Here is a 13,245-nt window from a genome sequence, read left to right as displayed (position 1 = left end):
GAATTATGGTTCAGTAAAGAGAAGAGTAAAGAAGAACTCTCATTTCTACTGTGTCTTAAGGTTCACAAACTATTCTACTCCCACCAACCCTTTTAGATAAGTAATGCCAAGTATTATTGTCCCCATATGGCAAATAAGGAAACTGTGACTCAGAGAGATTAAGTACTGCCTGTGATGACACCAACAGTAAGAATTTGAGGGGCAGCTAGGTGGTGCAGTGGATAGAGCACTGGCCCTGGAGTCAGGAGTACCTGAGTTCAAATCCGGCCTCAGACACTTAACATTTACTAGCTGTGTGACCCTGGGCAAGTCACTTAACCCCAATTGTCTCACTAAAAAAAAAAAAAAAAAAAAAAAAAAAAGAATTTGAGCCAGCATTTGAACTTAGATATCCTACCTCCATACCCAGGACTTTTCTGACAGCTTTTCTTCATTACCTGAATTACCGCTAGAGATTTACTTAGATGCAAGGAACAATCTGTCTACCAATCAAACATTTATCAAGTTCTTACTATGTGCCAACCATGATGTTAGGTGTTAAGAATATAAACACAAAGAATGAAATAGTACTTGCCTTTTAGCAGTTTATATTCCATCAAGAGAAAACAGAGCCCAAACATTGTTTATTCATGAGGCTACTGTTCATAATTATGCTAACAAAAACAATATGATTTTTCCTTTGCTTCTGCATCTATAGCAAATGAAAATTTAAAGTGGATTCTTCAATGAAAATTGAAAAGGTACGAAAAATTTAAAAACCAAAAGACGACAATAAGAAGAGAGAGAGCAAAAAAAAAAAGATCAGTGCAAGGGCAGAAATTGAGCATCCATCTATCTATTTGGATGACTTTGTCTCTATATTACATTACTGCTACTTCTGTGCACAGTAACTACTCAGTTATCTAAATGTGGGTGGAGTCCAAATACTGTTTTCAGTACATCCCCAGGTATTTCAATTTATAATTTCTTTAATAAGATCCAAAACTCATTAAGCTGACGGAAACATTTAGTGGTAGTTTTTCCCTTTCTATCCCCATACCAAAGCCCTCATACATCTTAGTAGTTCTTTATTTCTTATTTAATCATTGCCATCTCCTTTTCTTTCTTGTTCAATGATGTCACAGTTCAATACTGGAAATGCCTCAAGACTTTAATGGAAAAGCATTGGTCAATGTTTATACATTGTTGCTTGTTGTGATCTGATTCAATTGTTCTGGGGGGGAAAAGTTTCAAACTACTAGAAAAGTGACTAAACATTATGTCCATTAATCCCAGCAATCTTACTGATGGGAGTTTTCCCATTAGAAATCAGACACAGGAAAAAGGTCCAGTATCAAATAGCTTATAGCAGCTTTTTTGTGATAATGAACCATAAACAAAATTGGAGCCCATTGATTAGGAAATGGCTAAACAAGTGGTGGCATATGAATGGAAAGGAACATAATTGCATTAATCATGAATGTTCCTAAAGGACCTGTCCTTGACCATCTTCTCCCTCCATACTATCTTACTTGGTGATCACATCCAGGCCCAGGGATCTTTTGTATGCAGATCATTCTCCTATCTATTTATCCATCCCTAACCTTTCTTCTGACCTCATTACATTGACATCACCAACAGCCTATCGAATATCTTGAATTGGATGCTCTGTTGGTATCTCAAACTCAATATGTCCAAAGCAGAACTCACTATCTCTCCCCGCCCAATCCTCCCCTTTCCAACTTCCCTATTTCTGTCCAGAGAAGCACTCAGTCACCCAGCCTTGCGACTTCACTGCTATCTTTGGCTTCTCACCTCCATTAACTCCACACATTCAATCTGTTGCCAAGTCTTCTTGTTTCTACATTCACAAGATCTCTTGTGTATGTCCCTTTCTCTCCACTCATGCTAACACAGGCCCTTTTCACCTCGTGCCTGGGCTACTGCAATAGTATACTAGTTGGTCTTCCAGACTCAAGTCTTTCCCCATTACAAGTGGTCTTTCTAAAGTACAGGTCTGACCATGTCGCACCACCTTTCAAATAAAATGCAGTGGTTCCTATTACCTCTAGAATCAAATATAAATTCCTTGGGTTTTTTGTTTGTTTTGTTTTGTTTTTGTTTTGCAGGGCAATGAGGGTTAAGTGACTTGCCCAGGGTCACATAGCTAATAAGTGTGTCAAGTGTCCGAGGCTGGATTTGAACTCAGGTCCTCTTGAATCCAGGGCCAGTGCTTTATCCACTACGCCACCTAGCTGCACCTTGGTTTGATTTTTAAAATAAAATACTCCTCACAACCTGACCCCTTCCTACATTCCAGTTTTCTTCAAAAGTTTGATCCTCTTGGGGCAGCTAGGTGGTACAGTGGATAAAGCACTGGCCCTGGATTCAGGAGGACCAGATTTAAAATCTGTCCCCAGACACTTGACATTTACTTGCTGTGTGACCCTGGGCAAGGCACTTAACCTTCATTGCTTTGAAAAAAAGAGTTTGCTCCTCTCTATATATCCTGTGACCAGGTCACACTAGACTTCTTGCCATACTTCATGAGGCATGCCATTTCTCAACTCCATGCATTTTTGCTGGCTGTCCCCTACCTGAAGTATTCTCCTTCTTCACATTCATCTTATATAACTCCTAGCTTCCTTTGAAGCTCAACCCAACTCACGTACCACTTTCTTCTGCAGACTTTTCCTAGTCTGTATGTACCTTTCCCCATCCCCTTCCCCTAGGGCCTTCCCTCGGATATTTTATTGTTGTTGTTGTTTAGTCATTTTCAAACATGTCTGACTCTTTGTGACCCCTTTGGGGATTCTCTTCATAAAGACAGTGGAGTGGTTTGCCATTTCCTTCTCCAGGTCATTTTTACAAATTAGGAAACTGAGACAAACAGGGTTAAGTTACTTGACCAGGGTCACACAGCTAGTAAGTGTCTGAGGCTGGATTTGAACTCAGGAAGATGAGTCTTCTGGACTCCAGGTCCACTACTCTGTCCATTGCATGACCTATCTGCCCCTCTGAGATTACCTAATAGAGCAGAAAGAAAGAGATGAAGACAGAGACAGAGATAAAAAGTGAGAGAGTGACAGTGACAGAGAGAGAGAGAAAAAATTTCATTATTTATATATTACTTCCGTCATTTGAATGTGATCTTTTGGAAGGCAGGGCCCCTGTTTTTGTCTTTCTTAGAATAATGCCAGTAGTTACCATAATGCCTATTATACAGTAAACACCTAATAAATGCATGCATGCATGATGATGATGATGACAATGATGATGGAGGCAGTGGTAGTGGTGATTATGTTAATAATGATGATGTACCATAAGAAACTCTAAGTAGGGAGGAATCAGAGAAAGTTGGGAAGACTGGGGACAGCTAGGTGGTGTGGTGGATAAAGCACTGGCCCTGGATTCAAGAGGACCTAAGTTCAAATCCCTCCTCAGAAACTTGACACTTACTAGCTGTGTGACCCTGGGCAAGTCACTTAACCCTCATTGCCCCACCAAAAAAAAAGAAAGAAAGAAAAGAAAAAGAAAGTTGGGAAGACTAATATTGACTGATGCAGAACAAATAAAATATAACCAGTACAACAAAATTCACAGGGGTAGCTAGGTGGGGCAGTGGATAAAGCACTGGCCCTGGATTCAGAAGTACCTGAGTTCAAATCTGACCTCAGAAACTTGACACATACTAGCTGTGTGACCCTGGGCCAGTCACTTATCCCCCATTGCTCCCCCCCCCAAAACAAAACAAAACAAAACAAAACAAAAAACAAAGCTCACAATGACCATGGTAATGGAAAAGAGGAAACCTTGTGATGACATCAGAATTCATACTAACAAAATAACTAATCCCAGTTTTGACTCCAGAGGACTTATGATAAAAAATATATCCCTCCTTTAGGTAGAGAGGTGCCAGATATGATCAGTGTATTGATTAGCTTCTTTATTACATAGAAAGGCTCTATTAGGGGCAGTATTGGGAAATAGGGGCAATGTTCCAAAATCAAAATATATGGTTTTTTAAAGAAATCAATGATCAGGTTGCAAAAAAAATAATAATTTGGAAAAATCATTTGATTGATATGAAAGGATACTGTTGAGGAAGGGAAGTGATACTGTGAATGTTATGTCTGGACTCAGACCCACCATAGACCTTGGTGACCCTCATGTTGTCATGCTCCTGAATACCAGCCTCGATCTCCAACCCAGTATTCCAAGTTCATACCTAAACATTCCGTGATTCTGCTTGGTGAAACTTCATCATATGCAGCTGGGACCCAGATTTATTGTCTCATACCATGCCTTCAAGGGCATTCTATGTCCTGCCTCTCCCACTTGTTTACAAGAGCTCTGAAAACGATACTCAACAAAACATTACTAAAAACACTCCTCCCTGGCTATCACTCCCCTATTACAACATAAGCCCCTTAATAGTAAAGAAGGGGGGCAGCTAGATGGCACAGTGGATAGAGCACCGGCCCTGGAGTCAGGAGTACCTGAGTTCAAATCCGGCCTCAGACACTTAACACTTACTAGCTGTGTGACCCTGGGCAAGTCACTTAACCCCAATTGCCTCACTAAAAAAAAAAAAAAAGAAAAAAATAGTAAAGAAGGGTGGTGTTTTTGGTTTTTGTTTTTGCTTATATTTATAGCCAAGTGTTTAACATAATGCCTAGTACATAGTCAGCATTTAATACATGCTTTTCCATTCCACATTGAGCCCAATTCTAAAGATAGCATCACCCTGTATGTATAGGAGAGATAATGCCCTTGTCATTATGTCCTTATCAAGAGAGAACCTAGTTTAGTGGAAAGAAGTTTGGATTTGGTCTCAGGGTGTCTGGGTTCAAATCTAGACCATAAGATTTCTCTGTATGGGTGACTATGGTCCACTCTTTTAACTTCCCTAAGCCATACTTCATTTACTTCATGAACATTTGTTAGACAAACAATAATCTTTGTCTTACCTACCTAATGGGGATATTAGGGCAGTGGGGGGGAAGAGAATTTTTCTTAACCCATGTTTCCATTTGAGTTTGACACTGCTACTCTACTGGAATTGTGTTTCATAACTCACATTATATTATAGATACAGATAAATAATTAAAAGGGGAAGGAGCATGGTAGAGGGGATTAAGTACCAGATCTGGAATTAAGAACACTTGGTTTCAAAACCTGCTTCAGACACTTACAAAAAAGGTAACTCAAAATAAATTATTTCTCCTCTCTAAACCTCAGCTTCTTCAACTCTAAAATGGAAATAATAATAATAACATCTACAGCATGGTTGTGAGGATCAAATGAGATCATTTAAATAGAGTATATAACCTTAATACACTAAATAATGCTAGGTATTATTGTTACTGAGGCCTACTCCAGACTCTAACACCTTAGTGTAATGGCACTCTGGGGTTCATGAGGCAGGAATCAAAAACTAATGGAATAGGAGGGAAGAGGGGATGGAAATAACAGGCTGAAAACAAAAGAAGGAATGTTTGTTAAATGTATTTGTTTTGGGGCGGCTAGGTGGTGCAGTGGATAAAGCACCAGCCCTGGATTCAGGAGTACCTGAGTTCAAATATGGCCTCAGATACTTGACACTTACTAGCTGTGTGACCCTGGGCAAGTCACTTAACCCCCATTGCCTCACAAAAACAAAAACAAACAAAAAAAAAGTATTTGTTTTAAGAAGCATGATGTTTTGACAAAGTTTCATGTTCCAATCAATATTTACCATTAACTAGTCCACAAAGCAACAGGTGATAAACACTAAAATGTATGGAATTCTTAAACAGGTAAGAAAAACATCAAAATTTTCCCAGAAATAACTTTTGAAACCTCGGGATCTTTGTTTTTGAAGAAAAAGAAGGGGGAAAATCTCACAAGCAGTCATTCATTGAAGGGATGAGGTTAGAGAATGTCATATACCTATGAGTCGCTAATGAGCAAAGGCAAAATATGTCTTCGGGGGCAAAAGCCCAGCAAATTAAATTTCTTCCTGCAGTTATATCACTATGGACATCTTGAAGGCTACATCTTTTGGACATTAGCACTTTCTGACACTCATATGAAGGGCTCATGAAGGGCTTAAAGGAATGTGCCTCCTCCCTCTTCAATTTAGAGAGGCCGTTTTCCTCTCTCAGACTTTGGCAAATGGCTCTAGGAATAAGAGCTCCATTTATTTCTATGCACTTCTGACTTCTGTGCTCAAAAGTGTGCATGGTTATTAACTGTCTCGTTTAAACCCAGGGCTTTTCATTTGGAAACCACTTATCGCCTACTTCATTTAGAGGAAAGATTCAAGAGGGCCCATTGTTCTGTGTTTATGGGTAGTGAAGAAAGGTGAATATTCCACATTTTAAATAAAAGGGGAAGGAAAGAAAATATATACTTTAAATTTAAGAAGCATCCGTTATGCCCTTTGATACATGATTGGTTTGGATGTTTTGTTTTGTTTTGTTTTCCCTCCATTTCTTGGACATTCATATAAATTTCTTTAGTAAGCAAAAAGTTGGAAGCTAGTTATTTATCCTATTTATATGACTGATTATTTTCATGAGCACCTTATATTTATCTACTTTCCCAATTTGTTTTAAACACCTAATACTTTTCCACCTATAGTAATTTTTGGACTTAGAATTGAATATTGATTAAACAAATATGCATTGTAACAAAACACTGTGTTATGTTGCCCAGCAATGATTAATAATAATAGCTGGTATTTATATAGAATTTTGGGGTTTGCAAAGAGTTTACTTGACAACTATCATCTCTTTTTATCCTCTCAATAGGTGAAGTGTTAACCAGACAATAGGTGCTATTGTTATTCTCATTTTACAGATGAGGAAACTGAGGTAGCTGTTGCCCAGATTCACATAGCTATGAGGCAGAGTTTCAAACTGACTTCTTGATTTGAAGTCCTTTGCTCTTCACACTGTACCACCTAACTCCTAAATGATCAAGTCATACAAAGACAGTTTGGGATTCCAAATGGATTCCCCAATATTACAATCCATTATTTCTTGATATGAAACTTTAGAGAAAGTTAAACATTAGGCAAAATGGGCCTCTCTGGACAAGTCGTCTGGAGGTTTTGGCCTATGAAATTTTCCACTGAAACCAGGGAGTGGGAGGAGTTGGTGGGAATGAGGTTGGAATCGATCCCTACATGCAGACATTGCTTGTTACCAGGTTCCATAATCATTTATTTTTGTTGCTATATAGACTCAACTGGTTTAACTTCCCCTTAAGGTTTTCAGGGAGGAACAAGGACTTCGGAGTCGATTCTTCATATCTGAGGAAAAGATTGCCTTTATATTTGTAAAAGGAGAAGCCGAGTTCTCATGCTTGGTGTCTCTTTGCATGTTGCTAACTAGTTGCTCTATAGCACCCCGCATGGTTCCAGCCCATTAACCCGGACACAACAGCTTGATGAATTAATGCTTATGTAGGCACAGTTGGCAGCTTCTAATTAAATAATTATGGCTAAGCAGCTGCACAGAAACAGTAATGTACCCTAGAAAGCCAGCTGTCAATTTTATTGGTCCTAAGATGGAGGAAGAGTTAAAATTTAGCTATGAAAATTGGGTATGAAGGAGAAAGATCTCACATGTGAGATATAGGCTGCACTGTAGAAAGAGTCTCACTGTTTTTGTTAGCCTGCCCATAGAGAAATGGAAAGCAAACAGCTCTTCCACCATCTCCCAGCAACCAGCCAAGAAGGAAGCCATCATAAGGCTGTGGGAAAAGAGGCTGCTATCCAAAGCAAGATAAATACTTCACCTTAGAGGGGTAAGAATTCTATAAACCCTAAATACCAGTTCACACACAGGCAAAAATACCTCCCCCGTTTCTTTGGTCTCAAATTGAGTTGGAGGAATAGTTTTGAAAAAATCCCTTATGATTTCTTATTATATTTCTTCTGAATAGGTCTTTATAAAAAGATATTTTTCTCCTAAGTATGCTCAGGAGTGTTTCTTTCATTCAGCTAAAGCTTCTTAAGATGCCTTGATTTCAAATCTCAGAAATTAAAGTGCTATAAATAGCTCGGCCTTCATTTGGCCGGTAAGCAAAATTTTTGATATGGTTTTCAGAAGTGTTTAGGGAAAAGGTTTGTACAGAGAAAATATAAATAATGATGCTAAGGGAACTTTTTTTTTTTGGAGGAAGGGAGGGAGGGTAGGGAGTGATTTCATCAGTGTAAGATATTCCTGGGTGTAAAGTCCTTCTGCCAATACAGAGTGGCAACTATCTGGAACTTGTAGTTTAGAGAATTGCCTGGATAACTGAGAGATCAAGTGTCCTGTGCGTGGTTTCATAGTTAAAATGTGTTAAAGACAGACCTTAAATCTAGATCTTCCTGAGAACAAGGCCAACTCTCTGTCCAGCATGCAATCTCCCCTTCTTAACGGGATTTTGCAGAGGTTTAATCATCCAGGACCCTAAGATGGCCATATTTTCACCATTCAAAATTTTGCCTGAGAAAAAACAGCAGTGCCAGGCTGCTAAGCTCTATCAGGCGGAAAGTCATGGGCTCCTGATAGAGGGCCCAAATAGGGTCATTGGACCACATAATGTTGTTATTACACATCAGTGCACTCTTGCCCTGATACATAATTTCATTCTTCGCTACCTGTTGGCATCTCTGTGTCTTCACAGTATTAACTTCGACAAACCATCCACCAGATAACAAGGCCTCAAAGGGGAATGAAGGTTATTATTATTGTCCCCTTCACCAAGTCTCTAAATGGATAAATGCTGCTATAAAAAGAGATTGGGTTCAATAAAGGCAGATGCCAAACCTTCCTTTTAGTTCTTTAAAGTAGATAGAAATAGGAAATTACCTCCTTGTATTTTTCAATCACATGAATTACAGATTCAATTTGTAAACAGAAGGGGAAATTTTTTTTTTAAAAAAGACCTGGTATAGACTGCTAAAAATGAAATACTTATGAAATTGAGTTTAGGAGATTCCTAAGCCAGTTAAAATCAGCAGTTACACCCTACTAGGCAGGTCAGCATATCTTCAGTTACCAATTTAGTGATCGCATTTTAGGAGTCCTGTAATTCCTAGTTTATTTGAGGTAAATATTATTTCATCATAGAAGGCACTCCACCTCCAAAGTCTTGAGTTAGCCAAGATGAACTGACTTCCAAGTAGTCTCATTAAAACCATTCAGGGTGAGGGTTTCATTTTGCTTTTTCCTCCTGTTGGTACTTGTATCAGCTCAGCAGCCTGACAGTGTCTGAATGAGATTGACTCTTCTCAAGGACCTATTACCTTTTGAGAGGAATTTCTGTTGAAGACTGGCAGTAATTAAGTCTGCAGGGCATTTGGTGGTGGTTGGGGTTGGGGGGGGGGGCAGGAGGAGGAACGCTGATGTTATTGCTGAGGCCACAGCTGCTCTATCTCATATCCACAGAGCAAATTGTTAGAGTCAAATGGCAGTTAAGGAAGGAAAGAAAGAAAGAAGGGAGGGAAGGAGGGAGAGAGAGAAAGAGAGAGAGAGAGAGAGAGAGAGAGAGAGAGAGAGAGAGAGAGAGAGAGAGAGAGAGAGAGAGAGAGAGGAAAAAGAAAGAAAAATCCCACCAAATTTCAATCTTGGTGGGAGATAAGGGGGACTTTTGGCAGTCTATGCTGCCACCTAGCCTAGACCACATCACTTAGTTCAGCTAAGTTTGTATTTTCAAAGTCCACAATTAATCCAAGTCCTCAGCAACCCATTTAGCATTAGACAGGAATTTCCAGCAACAAGATAAATGCTTAAAAACTTTTCTGCATCACCTCTGTTATGTCCTACTAAGTATGCTACTCCATGAAAACCCACCACCTTCTATATGTTGAGTTTAACTCTGAAAATCAAGAAAACATAACTAGATATGTAAAAACCATACTTGTTTGTTTCCCATTATGCATGTTACCTGTATCAAGTTTGTTAGAGTCTTATGATCCTGAGGCCTTAGAGCAAGTCATGATCTTAGAAAAAATGAATAAAAGTTTACCTTTTGAAAGACATGGTGGCAGAAGGTACAACCTCTGACACTCTATGTAGAATTCAAGGCTGAAGAATCCTAGGACATTATACCTTGGACGATGAACTGAAAACTCAGATGCTCTCAAACTCCGCAAGATAGAACTGATTTACATACCAATAGACAGACCCAAGAAGACTCTGAAAAACCTCGTGTACTTACGGTAGAAGACATATTCAGTGTAGCTGGACCAGATCTTGTCATCTGTGTACTGATTGACAAAAGAAGCTGTCACTGAGGAATTACAGGCCACCATGTGGAATCCACACTCTGACAACATATCAAAAGCCCTTTCCAGATGTTTGAATTTGAGATAAAATCTGGAAGTGTATCTCTCTGGAGCACGATCTGGATCTCTGCTCTCATTTAAAGTTTCTCCAAAGACCTCTTTTGCTAGGGAAATTCTTCCACAAACCAAAATCCGTGGAACTCTCCGAAACTTGGCATCTGCTTGACCCTCTCGGCCCATGGTGCATGACCCTCGATACCCAACAGTTATGAAACCCCACTTACGGTCAGCAGGGAGTAGGGATGAAGGTGGACATATTCTTGTGTCACTCCCCTGGGACATATCCTCAAAATCACTATGGCAGTATTCATCAGGGCTCTGCTTGATCTCATCAGGTGTCAAGAGTTTGACCAAATCTGGCAGCTGGAAATACTCAGCTTCCCTTTTCAGTCTGCCCCTTTCTGGAAAGTGATCAGGCAGGACCACCTGCCTGTCCCTGAGATAGTCCAGAATGTAGCGGAACAAGAATCCATCTCTGTCAATGAAGAATCTTCCTTTGGAGTCCTTGGCTAGGTCATTAGCAGTGTCTCTCTTGGGGGAAAACATTTTCCACAAAAGAGAGTGAGGGATACTTACTAAGGTGGAATGGCGAGTGAAATAAACTTGGCCCCCAACATTCAGTTCCACAACCTCAGGGAAGGAGTTGGGAACTGTCCCTTGTTCTTTTGAAAGGTAGTAACTCCTGCAATTTCCACTCAGAGCCATTTTCTTATATTTAGTTTAAAAAGAAGTAATCCAATGGAATTATAGTCTAATCCTTTGCATCAGTTTGGTAGAGAGTGAGGAGAAGGGTTCCACACGTTTAAAGGAACCTCCTTTTTTCTCCAATATATTCTACAAGAAACAGAGAATAAAAAAATTAGACTTGCCCACAGGTGAACATATCATCAATGCAGAAAAATTAGCTGAAACCCTAACTGCTAGTATACAGTTACTTCATGGAATGTAATCAACTCATCTATATTATATCTTCCATCAACCTCAGACTGCAAGGTCATGCAAAGTCTACAATTATTCATGGGTCTGTCTAGAGAGGGGGAAAGCAAAATCATTTCCTCAAACACCACAAGTCAGAGAAATCAAAAGTAGAGTAGAGATAGGTTGAGAAAAAGGAGAGGAGAATGAGGAAGATGAAGGAAGGGAGAGAAGAGGAGAGAGAAGAGAAGAGAAGAGAAGAGAAGAGAAGAGAAGAGAAGAGAAGAGAAGAGAAGAGAAGAGAAGAGAAGAGAAGAGAAGAGAAGAGAAGAGAAGAGAAGAGAAGAGAAGAGAAGTATTAAGCATAGAACAGGAGGAGGAGGAAGAAGAGGAGGAGGAAGAGAAGAAGGAAGTAGAAGAGGAGGAGGTTGGAGGAGGAGGAGGAGGAAAAAGAGGAGGGCGAGGAAGAGGAGGAGGAGGAGGAAGAGGAGGGATAAAAAAGAGAGGAAGAAATATAAATTTATATGAACCCAGAAAGCACAGATTTCAACCATGCTTCAATTCAAATTGTGCATCTCACAGGATATTTGAATTCTTGCATATTTGCCTCCCCCTCTAGCAATGATTAATGAATACATGCATATTTATAATTCTGCATAAAAAGAACAGATATTTCAACTTTTAAAAGGTACTGATTTCAAGCTGGGCAGGAGAAGCAACCAGCTTCAAAGCTTACCTTAGTGAGAGTCTGAGACCCAGTTCTTGTGAAGGAATACCCATTTGCAAAGCAATCAGAATTTACAGCTACACTGAGTCCAGTTCATATCAAATCCCAATCAGGAAAAGAACAGAGATATCAGTGAAAAGTGCCAAGAGATATACTCTTGGGGGGAAAAAATCCACTTCCAATTTCAAGTTAAAACAAGTCACAGAAAGTTGACGGTGGTGGGTAATGGGGAGGGGGGAGGGGAAAAGAAAACAGTAACAGTGAACAAAAACCTCTCACTAAAAAAAAAACCAACCAATAATTATTAATGATAATAATTAAAATAATTAAAATCCATAAAATGGGAGTTGCAGGAGGAATGTTGGCTCACAAGATTTCCAGAAACCCTAGAATCAGAAAGAAAGCCAGCCTTTTTTTGACGAGATCCCAGATAGTCATCCTACCTGCCAGCAAGGGCAAATAGGCTCCCATATTCCCAGCAAGGTTGTGAGAGGGCCAGCCTGCAGCAAGAGAGAAGGCAGGCTGGCTAAGGCGGCTGAGTTGTTTGGCTGACTCTCTCCCTCCGCGGCTCTGTCTGCTGAGCTGGGTGTCTCCACAGTTCCCAGTGCAGTTCAGATGCTGTTGTTTCAGCAGTGCAGGCAAGAAACCATCCAGGGAAATGACTATTACATCATCTTAAAGGAATATGGCTTTGAGAAAGCGGAGGGACCTCGGTTTTACATTCTACTTTGTGACAGGTTGTTGGGAATGAAAGGAAGGGCAAATGCTCTCATCCAACAGTAGACAGCAGCTCCACCGAAGCACTTGGAAGCTTCAGACACTCACTTCACTATTAACTTATATTTAATCCCTGGTAGAGAGAGATGGATTTACAATCATTTGGGCTTCTTTCTTCCTTCCTTTTTCTTTCCTTCTTTCCTTCTTTCTTTCTGTCTTCCTTCCTTCCTTTTTCTTTCTTTTCTCGTTCTTTTCCTCTTCTTCTTCTTTTTTTTTTTGCAAAGATTCCCCAGGGGTAAGATAAACACAAGTGATTTCTTTTTTAAGAACAAGGTACAGCCAAATCTTTTGACATGAATTGAATTTCTGCTTTAAAGCACATATATATATATATATATATGTATATATATATGTATGTATATATGTATATATGTATGTATGTATGTATATGTGTATATATACATATATATATATATATGTATGTATGTATTCCTAGCTTTATTATACTCTACTGGGTTTTGATGAAATGCTTATAGTACTCCCCCCCCCAAATGATACAAATATACAAAGTCTGCATCCAAAG

General features: G+C 39.5%; 1 protein-coding gene across 2 annotated transcripts in view; it reads right to left on the bottom strand.

The window, feature by feature from the left end:
• KCTD16 (potassium channel tetramerization domain containing 16) overlaps window positions 1-12,599 on the bottom strand; it is a 356,765-nt gene extending 344,166 nt beyond the window's left edge. Inside the window, exons 1-2 of one of the 2 annotated variants that reach the window (XM_043984501.1) lie at window positions 12,389-12,599; window positions 10,177-11,137 (exon numbers count right to left, since the gene is read on the bottom strand). In XM_043984501.1, the coding sequence (XP_043840436.1) occupies window positions 10,177-11,008 (832 nt within the window). In that variant the 5' untranslated portion in view covers window positions 11,009-11,137; window positions 12,389-12,599. Of the gene's footprint in view, window positions 1-10,176; window positions 11,138-11,954; window positions 12,159-12,388 lie in introns of those variants that run through there. The other variant, XM_043984502.1, reaches the window with a different exon arrangement.
• Between the last annotated feature and the right edge of the window lie 646 nt (window positions 12,600-13,245).

The sequence above is a fragment of the Dromiciops gliroides genome, chromosome 2, assembly GCF_019393635.1.
Source record: "Dromiciops gliroides isolate mDroGli1 chromosome 2, mDroGli1.pri, whole genome shotgun sequence".
Classification (NCBI taxonomy): Eukaryota; Metazoa; Chordata; class Mammalia; order Microbiotheria; family Microbiotheriidae; genus Dromiciops; species Dromiciops gliroides.
This window is presented reverse-complemented; position numbering and strand designations above follow the sequence as displayed.